Source organism: Muscardinus avellanarius (assembly GCF_963383645.1).
Source record: "Muscardinus avellanarius genome assembly, chromosome: X".
In the NCBI taxonomy this organism is placed as follows: Eukaryota; Metazoa; Chordata; class Mammalia; order Rodentia; family Gliridae; genus Muscardinus; species Muscardinus avellanarius.
Window position 1 is genome coordinate 42,623,834 of NC_137792.1, and position 17,704 is coordinate 42,641,537.

The following is a 17,704-nucleotide window of genomic DNA, read 5'->3' on the forward strand; positions in this document are numbered from 1 at the left end:
CAACTGGGCTTGGTGGCACACACTTGTAATCCTAGAACTTGGAAGGCTGAAACAAGAGGATCGCTAGTTTGCAGCCAAACTTAGTGAGGCCCTCTGCAACTTAGACCCTGTTTCAAAAATTAAGAATAAAAAACAGGGCTAGGGTTGTAGCTCAGAGGTAGAATGCCCCTGTGTTCAACCCCAGTATGCAAAACAAACAAACACAAAAACTTGGGTGCCACACATGCAAAAAACTTGCTCTACCAAGAGCTACATACTCAGACTGAGAGACTCACATCATACTAAGGAATTGAAGGGTTTTTTAGGCAGTAGTATTGATATACTCCTCTTCATGTGTTTTGGAAGCAGTATTCAGATGTCAATATAGAAGGAATATTAGATGAGGGAGACTACAAAAGTAGAAACACCAGTGAGCAGGTGATTATAATAGTCAAGGTGAAGTTTTGAGGGCCAAAACTGACACTGTGTCAGTGGAGCTGACTAATTTTATTTAACACACCCAGTACACTGTGTTAGTGCCCTTATCAGCATGCCAATGACTCCCTTTTGTCTGTGGCAGTGGTTTCCAACAGTAAGCAGGGGAGCTCTAGGCTTTCTGCAGAAATATCAAAAGTATCTTCAGGGCCATGTGAAAAGTAAAGGGTCCCAAATTGATGGACTTCTTAGTCCCCAATCCCACTACCAGGTAAGACACTTGAGCAATAAAAGGAGTTCAGGAAAATGATTTTAAGACAATTTTAGAAAACTACTGGCTTGCTGGGCATGGTGGCGCACGCTTGTAATTCCTGCGCTTAGGAGGCGGAGACAGGAGGATCGCGCTGGCTTAGGAGACCCTGTTTCCAAATAAAAATAATATAAAATAGGTCTGGGAGTGTAGCCCGGAGGTAGAAGGGCTTCCAGGAACCCCAATACTACAAAAAAAAAGAAAACTACTGGCTTACAGATAAATCTTTACTCTTCCTTTTTCGGCCTTTTGAGCTGTCACTCAACTTTCAACACCCATTGCAGATGTGGCTTCCTCTGTGAAGCTTTCTGTGATTCTCTCAGCCAAAGTATGTGGGTTCTGCTGCTCTGGTTCTCCAGTACTCCGGGATCATGTCCATCATAGTATTTGCCACACATTTGTAACTCCCTGTTTGTCTGTCTCTTCCTGTAGACTACTCAAGAACAGGTGTATAACCATCTTTGCATTTCCAACATCCTTTGTAAAGCTTGGTAATAAAATCCTAGCTAGAATTGTTTGGGTACTTACTATGTGTTAGAATCTATTTTTTTGTGTGTGTGTATATATCCATATACATACATACATACATATATATATATTTAAGTCAGGTATTGTGATGCATGCCTGTAATCCTAGTACATGGGACGCTGAGACAGGATTGCAGACTCAAGGCCAGCTTCAGCAATTTAGCAAGGCTCTTAGCAACTTAGCAAGACTCTGTTTCAAAATAGAAAATAAAAAAGTCTATGGTATATCTCAGAGCTAGAATGCCCCTGGGTTTGATTCCCTGTCCATATATGTATGTATATATGTATATGTGTGTATAATATAAATACATTTGTAATAATACAAATATAAAGAATATATATTCTTATTTAATACTGTAATGAGATATCTATATCTCATATATAGTGATCACTATAGTAATCCCTATTTGGTAGATTGGTATACTGAGGTATCACAACGTTGAATAACTGGCTCCAGGCCATGCTGTTAATGGAGATGAAATTTAATAGGAAGCAGTCTTCCTCTAATACCTTTGCTCATAACCATTTATTGCTTTGGCCACATAAGAAATTCTTACGGTTGAGGGAGAAAATGAATGTTGGAATGATATTCATTAGAGACAGAGATGAGGAATGGCCTTAAGTTTCTGTTAAGTTGAGATCCAGAGTTTGTTCTTGGGTTTACTTGGCTATTCGCTCTGGGCCTGAAAGTTAGTGAATTACAAAATTCGTCCTTTTCTTTAGGTCTTTGGTGGATTTCAGCTTATATTATTTCCTGTGGCTAGGGCTAATATCTAGATGGTATGTGTGGATATAGCCATCCCAAATGTTTGTGGCTTGAAACCTCTCCTTCCAGATAGTACCCTATAGTTATTAGGTGTTATCTATACAGTATGAGTCTTTTTATCATATAGGGAATTGAGCTCAGGGGCATTCTACCTCTGAGTGGCACTCCCAGCTCCTTTATTTTTTATTTTGAAACAGGGTTTCTCACGAAGTTGTGAAGGGCCTCGTTAAGTTCCTAAGGCTGACTTTGAACCTATGATCCTTCTGTCTCAGTCTCCCAAATACTGGGATTATAAACATTTGCCATCATGTCCAGATTATATGAGTCTTTGAAGTGTTTTTTAAAGTCATCCCTGCCTGAACCACAGATGGGAAGTTGGGACATGGGGTGACAGGGTTGGAGGAAGGTTGTACTTCCTGTGATTGAAGTCACCATTCATGCTTCTTCCAGGGACCTGTCCTGGAGTTTTACAGTGGCTACAAGATACGTGAGCTTTACAGCCTGGTCATACAGCTGAACAACATGCTGACTTTCAGTTTAGAGAGTAATCTCAAGACCGTGCAATCCAAGTATTCTCATAAGTAAGTACCATGTCATAGCTATTGCTGGGTTTGTGCTCATTCATGGGGAAGTGTACCCGGGCTAGTCTAGCTTAAGCTAGAAGGGTTCGGCCATTTTTCAACCTCCTTTCTACTTGAGGGTTTAAAGCATGATGGGAAAACATAGCCCTGTGTTCTCTTTGTTCTGTGGAGTCTGTTTGGCTTTGATTTATTTTATACTAGGCAAGACCTTCTTCCATTTACAGGGTCTTCTTTGAAGTGTCCCAAATCCCCCCATTGAATGTGTTGAAGCTGGAGAAATTCTTGAACTTTCAAATGTGTGACTGAGGGCCAGACACTCTGGCAGTAGGCACCAGAGCCAAGCAAGCATATTTGTTTTCTCCTTCACTTTGTTCATTTCTTTCCAAACTGAGAATATTTAAAATATTTAAGTTGTTTTTACAAAAGAAAAAATTTTATTGTTTTATCTGGCAAAAAAAATAAAAAAAAAATAAATGGTTGATATGCAAATGCCTGCCTGCCTTATTTTGTTCAGGAGCCCCATGCATAATGGCCTAGGAAAAATGTTTTCCTGCCTAGTAAAGGCTGTGCCTCAAGGAATAGCTTATCCAATTTCCTCCTTTGTGAAGAGGAATTGAACTTACAGTTGGGTCTCTAGAAGAAGGATCCTGAGGGAGGGTGGAAACCAGTCCAAGGAGAAATCCACCTGCTCCCCAAGCATGCCTCAGTGTTCAGAACTAGAGCAGCTGATAGCATGGACTATACCCTTTGATTCCAACCTCAGACCGCTTGCTTGCTTTATTGTTGTTGCTCCTGCCACTTCTGCTGCTGCCTCTCTTCCTTGTCCTTCTCTCCCTTCCTTTATTTTTTTGTGGTACTGGGGATTGAACCCAGGGGCATTCTACATCTGAGCTTCACCCCCCAGCCTTATTTTTATTTATTTCGAAACAGGGTCTCACTAAGTTTCAGAGGGCCTCACTAAGTTGCTGAGGCTGGCCACCAACCTGTGATCCTCCTGTCTCAGCCTCCCAACTACTGGAATTACAAGCATGCACCAGCACTCACCCACCCACCCTCCCTCCTTCCCTTTCCTTCCTTCCTTCCTCCCCTCCCCCTCCTTTTCTCCATCCCTTCCTTCATTTTTTTTTTACTGGGGATAGAACCCAGAAACATTCTTCTTCTGAACTAAACCCGCAGCCCTATTTTATTTTTATTTGGAAACAGAATCTCAATAAGTTGCAGATAGCCTTGTTAAATTGTTGAGACTGATATAGAGAACCTGTGATCCTCCCATTTCAGGCTCTCAAGTGTTGGTATTACAGTTGTGTGCCATCATGCCTGGCTCTTTGCTTTTTCTTAAATGATGATAAAGTGGGGATAAGGGTTTTAACCCAAATGTAGCTTGACTTTCATAGGTAGGCAGCTCTTTAAAGTCTAAAATTGAAAACGAAAACCATTTTGAGTGACACACTGAAACCTTTTTTAGTCCTTCTCTTCTGCCAAGAGAAGAAATTTCTAGCTATGTAATCAACAAGGTATCTCACAAATGCAAGCATCAACTTGCCCAGTTGTCCATTCATAAAATTTTGGGAGATCTCTTTCTTTCTCTATTCTATCTTTGGGGCAATGTGAATGGGACAGTAATTTTGTTAGCAGAGGAGCTGAACACCCTATGTGCCAGTTGTTCAAAAGCCTCTGCCTCATTCCCACCTTGAGGACCTCAAAGTAATGTCTATCACAGCAGCAGGCCTCCAGGACTTTTGTGATTGTCCTGATTGCACTTGTCAAATATTTTGAATTTCAATGTTTGTGGCAGACATCTGGTAGAAGGGATAGTCAATAAAAATGCCATGGGAGCTGGGTGTGGTAGTGCACACCTGTAATAGCAGCAATTGGGGGGCTTAGATAGGAATATCATAGGTTTGCAGCCAGTCTCAGCAATTTAGCGAGACTCTCAGAAAAATAGGGAGACCCTGTTTCAAAATAAATAGGAAGCCGGGCGTGGTGGCGCACGCTTGTAATCCCTGCGCTTGGGAGGCAGAGACAGGATCGCGCAGGTTTGAATCCAGCCACGCGCGCTGACTTAGGAGACCCTGTTTCCAAATAAAAATGTAAAAATAGGTCTGGGAGTGTAGCCCGGAGGTAGAAGGGCTTCCAGGAACCCCAGTACCACCAAAAAAAAAAAAAAAAAACAAAAAACAAAAAAAAACAAAAACAAAATAAATAGGAATAAAATAGGGCTGGGGGAGGTTAGCTCAGAGATAGGCTCAATAATCTGAGAGAGAGAGAGAGAGAGAGAGAGAGAGAGAGAGAGAGAGAGAGAGAGAGAAGGCGGCAGAGGAGGAGGGCAAGGGGGAGGAGAAGAATGAGAGGAGGAGGAGAGAAGAGGATAGAGAAGAGAAAGAATGAGAATGTTATGGGGGAAAATGCCTCCCTAATTTTGGTCTAACACTTCCCATCTTCCCATGCTATTCTGGTCACAGGGTCCTCTATCTCCAAGCTACACTTCTAAACTTTTTGTTGTTTTTATTTTGAAACAGTCTTGCTAAGTTACTGAGGATCTCTCCACTAAGTTTCTGAGGCTGGCCTTGAACCTATCTATGATCCTCCTATCTTAGCCTCTCAAGTACTGGTATTATATGTGTGCATAATAACACATGGCAAATTGCCTCTTCTGATGGATTGGGGAGAGGAAGGCAAGAATGACAAGCCCTTAGGTATCTTGGTGTTTTTTTTTCCTTTGAATCAGTTTCCCATTTTCCTTCCTAACTCATTTTGGCTTAGAAACCAAACATTGTTAGGTTCCTTTCTGTCTCATTCCTCAAGGAAAAAAAAAAATTTACAGGCCAATATCTTTGATGTCATAGATGCAAAAAATTTTGATAAAATACTAGCAATTCATATTCAAAGCACATAAAGAGGATTGTATACCATGACCAAGTTGGTTTCATATCTGGGACACAAGGCTGGTTCAACATACAAAAGTCAGTAAGTGTAATTCATCACATAAACAGAAACAGTTACAAAAAACACATGATGATCTCAATAAATGCAGAAAATGTATTTGACAAAACTCAACACCTGTTCATGTTAAAAAGGGTGGGATGGCGCTGGCATTCGGTGACCCCCTTTCCAGGGTCCTGGCCTCTGGTCCCGACCCTGGGAGGGTGGGCAGGCACTGGTGGGGCACCCCTAGGCGACCCCCTCTCCACCCAGAAGGACCCTGTGGTCCAGGCCTATGGCCCCGACCCTGGGTAGGTGGGCTGGCCCTGGCGGGACACCCCTAGGAGACCCCCTTTCCGCCCGGAAGGACCATGTGATCTGGACCTCTGGCCCCGACACTGGGCGGGTTGGCAGGCGCTGGCGGGGCACCCCTAGGCGACCCCCTTTGCACCCGGAAGGACCCTGTGGTCCGGGCCTCTGGTCCCGAGCCTGGGCGGGTGGACAGGCACTGGCGGGGCACCCCTAGGGACCCCCTCTCCAACCAGAAGGACACTGTGGTCTCGGCCTCTGGCCCCGACCCTGGGCGGCTGGTCAGGCGCTGGCGGAGCACCCATAGGCGACCCCCTCTCCACCCGGTATAACCCTGTGGTCCGGGCTTCTGGCCCCGATCCTGGGCAGGTGGGCTGGCCCTGGGGGACACCCCTAGGAGACCCCCTCTCCAACCGGAAGGACCCTGTGGTCCAGGTGGGCAGGCACTGGCAGGGCACCCCTAGGCGACCGGAAGGACCCTGTGGTCCAGGTCTCTGACTCCGACCCTGGGAGGGTGGCAGGTGCTGGCGGGGCATCCGTAGGCAACCCCCTCTCCACCGGGTAGGACCCTGTGGTCTGGGCCTCTGGCCCCAATCCTGGGCAGGTGGGCTGGCCCTGGGGGACACCCCTAGGAGACCCCCTCTCCAACCGGAAGGACCATGTGGTCCAGGCCTCTGTCCCAGACCCTGGGTGGGTGGGCAGGGGATGTCAGGGCACCCTTAGGCGACCCCCTTTCAACCCGGAAGGACTCTGTGGTCCGGGCCTCTGGCTCCGACCCTGGGTGGCTGGGCAGGCGCTGGTGGGGCACCCCTAGGCGACCCCCTTTACACCCGGAAGGACCCTGGGTGGGTGGGCAGGCGCTGGCAGGGCACCCCTAGGCGACTCCCTTTCCACCTGGAAGGACCCTGTGGTCCGGGTCTCTGGCCCCGACCCTGGGCGGGTAGACAGGCGCTGGCGGGGCACCCCTAGGGACCCCCTCTCCAACCAGAAGGACCCTGTCGTCCGGGCCTCTGGCCCCGACCATGGGCGGGTGGACAGGCGCTGGTGGGGCACCCCTAGGGACCCCCTCTTCAACCGGAAGGACACTGTGGTCCCGGCCTCTGTCCCCGACCTTGGGCGGGTGGGCAGGTGGTGGCGGGGCACCCTTAGGCGACCCTCTTTCCACCTGGAAGGGCCATGTGGTCCGGGCCTCTGGCCCCGACTAAGGGCGGGTGGGAAGGCGCTGGCGGGGCACCCCTAGGGACCCCCTCTCCAACCAGAAGGACACTGTGGTCCCGGCCTCTGGCCCCGACCCTGGGCGGGTGGGAAGGCGCTGGCGGGGCACCCATAGGCGACCCCCTCTCCACCCCGTAGGACCCTGTGGTCCGGGCCTCTGGCCCTGAGCCTGGGCGGGTGGACAGGCGCTGGCGGGGCACCCCTAGGGACCCTCTCTCCAACCGGTAGGACACTGTTGTCCCGGCCTCTGTCCCCGACCCTGGGCGGGTGGGCAGGTGGTGGCGGGGCACCCTTAGGCGACCCTCTTTCTCCCCGGAAGGACCCTGTGTTCCGGGCCTCTGGCCCTGATCCTGGGCGGGTGGGCTGGCCCGGGAGGACACCCCTAGGAGACCCCCTATCCACCCGGTAGGACCCTGTGGTCCGGGCCTCTGGTCCCGATCCTGGGCAGGTGGGATGGCCCTGGGGGACACCCCTAGGAGAACCCCTCTCCAACCAGAAGGACCCTGTGGTCCGGGCCCCTGGCCCCGACCCTGGGCCAGTGGTCAGGTGCTGGTGGGGCACCCATAGGGACCCCCTCTCCATCTGGAAGGACCCTGTGGTCCAGGCCTCTGGTCCCGACCTTGAGCAGGTGGGCAGGCGCTGGCAGGGCACCCCTAGGCGACCGGAAGGACCCTGTGGTCCGGGTCTCTGACTCCGACCCTGGGCAGGTGGCAGGTGCTGGCGGGGCACCCGTAGGCAACCCCCTCTCCACCGGGTAGGACCCTGTGGTCTGGCCCTCTGGCCCCGATCCTGGGCAGGTGGGCTGGCCCTGGGGGACACCCCTAGGAGACCCCCTCTCCAACCGAAGGACCCTGTGGTCCAGGCCTCTGGCCCCAACCCTGGGTGGGTGGGCAGGAGCTGGCGGGACACACCTAGGGACCCCCTCTCTAACCGGAAGGACTCTGTGGTCCAGGCCTCTGGCTCCGACCCTGGGCTGGTGAGCAGGCACTGGCGGGGCACCCCTAGGCGACCCCCTTTCCACCCGGAAGGACCCTGTGGTCCGGGCCTCTGGTCCTGACCCTGGGCGGGTGGACAGGTGCTGGCGGGGGCCCCCCTATGGACCCCCTCTCCAACCGGGAGGACATTGTGGTCCCGGCCTCTGTCCCCGACCTGGGCGGGTGGGCAGATGGTGGCCGGGAACCCTTAGGTGACCTTCTTTCCACCCGGAAGGACCATGTGGTCCGGACCTCTGGCCCAGACCGTGGGCGGGTGGGCAGGCGCTGGTGGGGCACCCCTAGGGACCCGCTCTCCAACCAGAAGGACACTGTGTTCCCGGCCTCTGGCCCCGACCCTGGGCGGGTGGGCAGGCACTGGCGGGGCACCTGTAGGCGACCCCCTCTCCACCCCGTAGGACCCTGTGGTCTGGGCCTCTGGCCCCGATCCTGGGCAGGTGGGCTGGCCCTGGGGGACACCCCTAGGAGACCCCCTCTCCAACCGGAAGGACCCTGTGGTCCAGGCCTCTGGCCCCGACCCTGAGCGTGTGGGCAGGCGCTGGTGGGGCACCCCTAGGTGACCCACTTTCCACCCCGAAGGACCCTGCGTTCCCCGACCCTGGGTGGGTGGGCAGGCGCTGGCGGGGTACCGCTAGGCGACCCCCCTCTCCACCCGGAAGGACCTTGTGGTTAGGGCCTCTGGCCCCAACGCTGGGTGGGTGGGTATGCGCTGGCAGGGACCCTTCGGCAACTCCCTTTCCACCTGGTAGGACCCTGTGGTCCAGGACTCTGGCCCGGATCCTGTGCGGGTGGGCAGGTGCTGGTGGGGCACCCCGAGGGAGCCTCTCTCCACCAGGAAGGACCCTGTGGTCCAGGCCTCTGGCTCTGACCCTGGGCGGGTGGGCAGGCGCTGACGGGGCACCCCTAGGCGACCCACTTTCCACTTGGAAGGACCCTGTGTTCCGGGCCTCTGGCCCCGACCCTGGGCACGTGGGGAGGTGGTGGCAGGGCACCCTTTGGCGACATCCTCTCCACCCGGAAGGATCCTGTCATCTGGGCCTCTGGCCCCGACCTTGGGCGTGTGGGCAGGTGCTGGCGGGCCACCCCTAGGCGATCCCCTTTCCACCCGGAAGGACCTTGTGGTCTGGGTCTCTGGCCCCGAACCTGGGCGGGTTTGGCAGGCACTGGCGCGGCACCCTTTGGCGACCCCCTCTCCACCCGGAAGGTCCGGTCCTTTGGCTCCGACCCTCGGCGGGTGGGCAGGCGCTGGCAGGGCACCCCTAGGCAACCCCCTCTCCACCCGGAAGGACCCTGTAAAAAAGAAAAAGATTTAAAAAAAAGGAAAACATCGGAGAGAGGTCAAGGAGGCCCTGGCGGATGCCAGGATACTGGAGATGCAGACAAAACTTATCCAAATGAACTGGAATTATTGGAAAAATTCCCCACTAAGGAGGAGTGCTTCTTCTCTACATTGTTAAGAATCTTGGACATCACCTGTAAGGAGAGAGACTTTAGTGGAGACCAAAGAAAATGGTGGTGCTGAAAGCGGTTTCCGCATTGGCATTGGAGACTTGTATTCAGAAGAAGCAGAAATCGGAGCCTACCAACCTTATTATTATTATTTTTTTTTGGAGAAATTACACCAAAGTTTGAATGCTACCGTCGTGCATGCTTAGGAACACTGGGCAACATTCAGAGTGGAAAAAGAGCTTGGGAAAGATTTGAAATGGTAGAGGGAGTGGCAATGGCAGTGGCCAGTACTGAGGGGAGGCAGAGATCTGATGCATTACACCTGGAACCTTTGAAGTAATGACCCCAGAGGCAGAATGCTACCACCACGCACCCTTGAGAACATGAGACAAATGGTTGGGCAAAGAGTGTGCTCGCATTAGAGCCTGCCGAGGGGTGAGGCCTATGACAGACACAGCAAAGCTGGGATTGGAGCCTGTTGTGAGGCAAGGCCAGTGCTGGAGCCTCCAAGGCCGGGATCGGAGCCTGCCAAGTGGTTAGGCCGGTGCTGGGGCAGTGAAGCCAGGATCGGATCATGCCATGAGGCAAGGCCGGTGCTGGGGCCTTCGAGGCTGGGATCAGAGCTTGCCGAGGGGTTAGGCTGGTGCTGGGGCCAACAAGACCGGGATTGGAGCCTGCCGTGAGGCAAGGCCGGTACTTGGGCCTCTAAGGCCGGGATTGGATCCTGCCAAGGGCTTAGGCCAGTGCTGGGCCCAATGGCCGGCATCGGAGCTTTCCGTGAGGCAAGGCTGCTACTGAAGTGTCTGAGGCCGGGATCGGAGCCTGCTGAGGGGTTAGGCCTGGTGCTGGGGCCTCCAAGGCTGGGATCGGAGCCTGCTGAGGGGATAGGCTGGTGCCGGGGCCAGTGACTGTCATCGGAGCCTTCCGTGAGGAAAAGCTGCTATTGAGGCCTCTGAGGCCGGGATCAGAGCCTGCCGAAGGGTTAGGCCGGTGCTGGTGCCAGCGAGGCCGGGATCGGAGCCTGCCGTGAGGCAAGGCTGGTGCTGGGGCTTCCGAGGCTGGGATCAGTGCCTGCTGAGGTGTTAGGCCAGTGCCGGGGTCAGCAGCCGGCATTGGAGCCTTCTGTGAGGCAAGGCCGCTATTGAGGCCTCCGAGGCCGGGATTGGAGCCTGCCTAGGGGTTAGGCCAGTGCTGGGGCCAGCGAGGCCGAGATTGGAGCCTGCCATGAGGCAAGGCCGGTGCTGGGGCCTCCGAGGCCGGGATCAGAGCCTGCCAAGGTGTCAGGCCGGTGCCAGGGCCAACGTGGCTGGGATCGGAGCCTGCCGTGAGGCAAGGCTGGTGCTGGGGCCTCCAAGGCTGGGATCGGAGCCTGCTGAGGGGTTAGGCCGGTGCCGGGGCCAGCAGCCGGCATCGGAGCCTTCCGTGAGGCAAGGCCGCTATTGAGGCCTCCGAGGCTGAGATCGGAGCCTGCCAAGGGGTTAGGCCAATGCTTGGGCTAGCAAGGCCAGCATCGGAGCCTGCCATGAGGCAAGGCCCGTGCAGAGGCCTCCGAGGCTGGGGTCGGAGCCTGCCAAGGGTTTAGGCCGGTGCCAGGGCCTTCCATGAGGCAAGGCCGCTATTGAGGCCTCCGAGGCTGGGATTGGACCCTGCCGAGGTGTTAGGCCGGTGCTGGGGCCAGTGAGGCTGGGATTGGAGCCTGCCATGAAGCAAGGCCGGTGCTGGGGTATTGGAGGCCGGGATCTGAGCTTGCCGAGGGGTTAGGCCAGTGCAGGGTCCAGCGGCCAGCATCGGAGCCTTCCGTGAAGCAAGGCCGCTACTTAGGCCTCCGAGGCCTGGATTGGAGCCTGCCGAGGGGTTAGGCCGATGGTAGGGTGTGCCACCACGCCCAGCTTTATTTTATTTTAATGTACATTTATTGGTGCATCATTATAATCTCATATCATAATATAAACCATGTTGATAGTAACATACACGCACACAGCACATGGTAGGCTTTCCCCTGACTCTTACCATCTTTACCATCTTCCCCCTTCAAATCTGGAGCTTCACAGGGGGGATATCTAACTAATTGAATTATTTCCCCTTTTCATCTAATGCTATTACTTAGAGGTGTTAATGCAACCATTGGTCTTTTTTTTTTTTTTAATCTCTGTTCCACATGGTTTTTTTTGGGTTTTTTTTTTTTTTTGGTGGTACTGGGATTCCTGGAAACCCTTCTACCTCCAGGCTACACTCCCAGACACCTATTTTTTTTTTTAATTTGGAAACAGGGTCTCTTAAGCCAGCACAAGTGGCTTCAAGCCTGCATGATCCTCCTGTCTCCAGCTCCCAAGCGCAGGAATTACAAGCATGTGCCACCATGCCTGGACACAGGTTTGGTTTTTAATAATAAAATACGATGAAACAAGACCCAAAAGGACACAAACCTCCCTGCCCGGCTTTTATTAACTGATGGGAGCACAGGTTGTAGCCACACACACAGTGAGCTCTTTTCAGAGAAAATATTTTATCTTTTTATACTTTTATTTGTATGTTATATATCATAGATTCAAAGTAATGCAAACATATATGCACACAGAACTTGGTGTTTCCCTCTGCATCCCACCTTCCACCTTCGTCCTTCCTCCATATATATTAGTGAGATTGGTAGCGATGCCTTCATGTATGGACAGAACCTTATTAAAACTGCTTGCGGGGCGTGGTGGCGCATGCTTGTAATCCCTGAGCTTGGGAGGTGGAGACAGGAGAATTGTACAGGTTCGAAGCCAGTTGCACTGGCTTAAGAGACCCTGTTTCCAAAATAAAAAGTATAATAAAAAATAGGTCTGGGATTGTAGCCCGAAGGTAGAAGGGTTTCCAGAAACCCTAGTACCACCAAAAAACAACAATAACAACAACAAAAAAAACACAAATGCCTTGCTACCCTAATCCCCTTCCACGGTCCTACAGGTTTCTCTCATTTAACTGAAGTCCCTTTTGTTTTCTATATTTTCTCTAGCTTCCTCATATGAGAGAAAACATGCAACCCTTTCTAAAACTTACTGATGCTATTTAGCATAATATACTCTAGTTCCATTCATTTTCCTTCAAATGACATATTTTTTCTTCTTTATGGCTGAGTAAACTTTCATTTAGTGTATATACCACATTTTCTTCATTCATTCATCTGTTGACAGATACCTAGGTAAATTTAGCTAGCTTCTTATGTGTAAGCTGGAGAGAAAATAAAAAATAAAAGGGGCTTCAGATAATTGAGAGACCAATAGAATAGTGGAGATATAGATACTTAGACTGGGGAGGGGAAAAGGAAGAACAGGTGAAAGAAACAGTTCAAATTATATTATGCACATGTATGAAGATATCACTCCCAATCTATTATATATATGGGGAGGGCTGAGAACCTGAGATATTGAAAGGAAAGAATGATCAACCAAGGGTTCAATACCCAGAAAAATATTTCTTATGATTGAAGGTAAAATTTAAAAGATAGTTTTAGACAAAGGGAAACTAGACAAATTTATAGCAAATAGAGCTGCTCTAAAAAAACTTGCTAAAATAATTCATCATATAGAAATGAGATGGTACCAGGAGAGAAATTATAATATTGGGAATGAAGAAAGTATAACAGAAATGGTAAATATCTGAGTAAATATAATGGACTATTCTCTGAAGTTTGTAAAATTTATTTGATGATTGAAAGCTTTAGTCCAGGTGTAGTGGCATATGCCTATAATACCACTCACTACTTGGAAGGTTGAGAAAGGAGGATCTCCCGGTTCAAGACCGGCCTCAGTAACTTAGTGAGACTCTCAACAACCTAGAGAGTCCCTGTTTCAAAAAATAAGAAACAACAATAACAACAACAACAACAACAACACAAAAACAAATTTCCCAAACTAGAAAAAGGTCTGGGGAGTAGCTCAGAGGTAGAATGCCTTGGATTCAATCACCAGAACCACAAAAGAAAAAAAACCTGAAAGCAGAAGCAAAAATTAGATTTCCTAAGAAAATATATATGTATATGTATATGTATATGTATATGTATATGTATATGTATATGTATATGTATATATATAGAATATATATATATATACACACACATATATATATATACTATAGATATATTAATATTAATAACTGGTAGCATAAAGTAGAAGGGTAGAAGACCCAATATTCTGATAAAGTTTTTATGTTGCAATTGATGTGAAAAAATAATGATTCTGAGCAGACCATGAAAAGAATTTATTTTGTCATCCCTGTAGCAACTACTAAAACTTATACAGAAATGTCATAGCTACAAGTAATATTAAATTAGAACTCAATAACATATTTCTTATTTATTTCTTTCCTTCTTTTTCTTTCATACTGGGGATTGAATTCAGGGGATAATAACACATTTATAAATAATCAATGGGTCAAAGAAGCTAGAAACAACCCAAAGTTTCTTCAGTAAAAGAATGGATAAATAAATTGGTGGATCTACACAGTGGAGTACTAACTAGTTAGCGATAAAAGGGAATGCACTATTGATTCAACACAAAACTTGAATCTGAAAGATTAATCTCAGATAAAGAAGCCTGTCTCACAAGCATACATGTTCTCAAAAGCTTATGTTTCTGAAAACGCAAAATGGTAGTGATGGAAAATAGATTGGTGAGCTACGGTTAAGGCATAACTGCAAAGAAATAATATAAAACAGATTTATAAGGCAGTGGACACTGTTGTACGTCCTGAAAATGTTGATTCATCCATAAATCTTCTTAAAACATTAAAATTGACTAAAGCCTACACCAAAAAGGGGAAACTTCATTGTACGGTAATTTTTAAAAAGAGGTTTAGCCGGGCGTGGTGGTGCACTCTTGTAATCCCTGCACTTGGGAGGCAGAGACAGGAGGATCGTGCAGGTTTGAAGACAGCCACGCTGGCTTAAGAGACCCTGTTTCCAAATAAAAATGTATAAAAATAGGCCTGGGAGTGTAGCCCGTGGGAGTGTAGCCAGAGGTAGAAGGGCTTCCAGGAACCCCACTACCACCAAAAAAAAAAAAGAGGCTTAAATTTTAATTTTGATAGTGCCTAGCTATCCTACAGGATACAGTACAAAATGCTGTGTGTGTGTGTGTGTGTGTTTGTGTGTGTGTTTATGTGTGTATTTTACTGGAGATTGAACCAGGGACATTCTATCTCCAAGCTACACCTGGACCTTTTTGTTTTGAAACAGGGTCTTGATTAAATTCCTGAGTCTCACTAAGTAGTTGAGACTGGCCTTGACTATGATCCTCCTGTCTCAGTCTCCTAAGTACTAGAGGAATTGTGTGTGTGTGTGTGTGTGTGTGTGTGTGTGTGTGTGTGTGTGTGTTACTGAAGAATGAACCCAGGGGTGTTCTGTCTCCAAGCTTACATCTAGTCCTATTTTATTTTGTATTTTAAAATAAGGTCTCACTAAGTTGCTGAGGCTGGCCTTGAACCTGCAATCCTCCTTTCTCAGCCTATTATATATTGGGATTACAGGCATGTGCCACCCACCATACCTGGCTATAGTAAAAAAAAATATTTTACATGGATTGCAGGCCCTACCCTGGTTGTAGCTCCTCAACCAAACTGCTTTCTTCATAAAGGTTAAGAATGAAATGTAGTCCTAGATGTCACAGATGTTTTGTCTCTAAATAAGAAACATTTTTTCTTTGTATTTGCTACTTGGTATGCCAAGTATTTCACCCTGGTGCACCATGTTGTGGAATCCTTGTCTAGTATTAGCCCGAGTCTCCTGACTATTGAATATGACTGCTATATGGCTCCCCAGTGCCACTGTTAGGTGGAAATTAAACCATTTTCCACACTAAGACTAAATAATTTGGGATCTGAATAGAATATCACTTCCTACTTCAAACTCTTCCAGAATAGGGTATTTGATGTTTGTTTTAGGGGAACAGATTTTTGTGACATTTTTCAAGATGCTGTATGTCTCTATTTAGCAGTCTAGGACATCTCCATCCCATTTCACCATTGCTGCGAGATTTGGTTCCTCCCTGGCTGCATGGATTAATACTCATACATCTCCATCTCATTAAATCTTTGAGTTATTATTATGTTGAAGTAATGGGGATTGAACCCAGGGGCATCTACCACTAACGAACACCCTCTGCTCCTTTTATTTTATTTTGAAATAGGGTCTCATTAAATATCTGAGGGTATTGCTAAGTTGATGAAGCTGGCCTTGAACTTGTGATCCTCCTATCTCAACTCCCAAGTACTGGGATTACAGGTGTGTACCACTACCACTACGCTCTACTAAATCTTTTCATTTTTTAATACTGGGTTTTGGACCCAGGAACATTGTACCTCTGAGATACACTCCACAGATCTTTTTATTTTTTTAATTTTTTGTACGTTATCTTGCCAAGTGTTGTGAAAATCTTGCTAAGTTGCTGAAGTTAGCCTCAGACCTTCAATCTGCCTGCTCAACCTCTCAAGTACTAGGATTACAGACATGCACTACCATACCTGAGTAACTAATTCATTTTATCCAGATATTTTTCTTTCAGATAATTGGCTTCCAAGACAATTATAGTGGCAGGTATTTTCCCACGGGATTGTCCTGAATTGCAGCCAGGATTTTGAGTTCTTTGGGAGCAGTCCTTTAAGTATTATGACCCATCTTGGCAACCAGTCTTGCCTTGCATGGCTGCTGCCCACCCTCACCCTCATCCCTAATGAATGTGGCTCGTTCAGAGCTTGAAGGACCACCTGAGCCCACTCACTATTTCCATCACCATTCAACTCCCTCCTCCCACATTCAGAAGTCAGTGATGAGGCACTTTTATTGGTGATTATATTTATCCATTTATTAAAATATTTTAAGAAGCAATACTTTATTTAACTCTGAGGACTGGTGTTCCATTTTATGGGAAAGGGGAGAGGAATAGGCACACTTCGTGAACCTTTTCTTTCTGTTTTTGCCAGTTACTCCACGACTACCCCAGCTTCCTCCCCCAACCAGTCCCGGGCCCTGCTGCTTATTTGCAGGGACCTCCAAGAAAACAGAAATCACAAAACAGAAGACAACAACATATTACAGATTAGCATACAAAGAGACAAATGCAATTCCACACACCATATAGCCAGTCACGGTCCTTATAGGATGGAATGATGCAAATGGGTTTGGTTGCTTTTGTATTCATTTCTATTTCTTGGGAAGCTAAAATTCTTCTGCATGTGTCCCAGGGGAAGATGATGTTGACCCCCAACTGATTCTTCTGCTTATCCTTTATTTTGTTACTGGGGATTGAATCCAAGGGCATTCTACCTCTGAGCTACACTCCCAGCCCTTTTTATTTTTTGATTGGAAACAGGGTCTTGCAAAGTTGCCGAGGCTGTCCTCCAACCTGCAATCCTCCTGTCTCAGCCTCCCAAGTACTGGGATTACAGGTGTGCGCCACCACACCCAGCTTCATCCTTCAATCTATTAAGCTGAAAGTATTTTCCCTACTCTTCCCTTGCTCTGTCGGACACAGCACAGGGCCTTGTTTTGGATAGCTGCTGCTTTTCTATAGTCCTGATGGCAGAAGTAGTTGGTGACAGCTCAAATCTCTTGATTTTTGTCCTTCCCCACTGTTCTTCTAGCCAGGAATTCCCCACCCAATCAATTACTCTGAAAGCACTAAGAAAGATGCAACCAAACCCCAGAGTTTTGACTCTTAATGGTTTCCAAACAGGACTGAGATGGATAGTTGGTGTCCAGTCCCACCACCTGAGCAATTCCATTCCTGCAAGTAGTTGACAAGGACATCTTGAAAGGAGGTTTTACTCCCAGGGGCTAGGCAGTTCTCTTGAGAGAGGGAACATTTCTTGCTTTGTTTCAAGTGAGTACCTGCCTGAGCAGGTACTCAGAAAACTGTCTCCCATATTTAGAAGCAACCGTTAACTACGCAATTTTGGAGGTACCCAAGCAATTCGGCAAGCCACACCTGCTCCCAGGGCCCCCATCATTTAGCAATCCTGCTTTATATTTGGCTCTAGCCCCCAATTCTGGTGGTTGCATTCAATACTGTTCTGGCTCGGGGTGAGAGGACAGGGTAGATGAAAGGGAATTGAGTTGGTGAATTAGAGCGACAGCAGCATCACAGCGTACAAAGACCTACAGCACTTCATCAACGTAAGCACGAGAGATGGAGTCCTAACGCAGTCAACTATCGTCAGTGATCAAAATAATTACAAGACAT

At 48.6% G+C, this 17,704-nt stretch overlaps 1 protein-coding gene across 1 annotated transcript in view; it reads left to right on the forward strand.

The window, feature by feature from the left end:
- Positions 1-2,904, forward strand: part of CCNB3 (cyclin B3) — a gene marked incomplete at both ends in the record, with an annotated part of 34,125 nt that extends 31,221 nt beyond the window's left edge. Inside the window, 4 exons of the mRNA XM_080718868.1 lie at positions 349-435; positions 560-685; positions 2,468-2,598; positions 2,823-2,904. Coding sequence (XP_080574994.1) covers positions 349-435; positions 560-685; positions 2,468-2,598; positions 2,823-2,904 — 426 coding nt within the window. The remainder of the gene's footprint in view (positions 1-348; positions 436-559; positions 686-2,467; positions 2,599-2,822) is intronic.
- Positions 2,905-17,704: the final 14,800 nt, after the last annotated feature.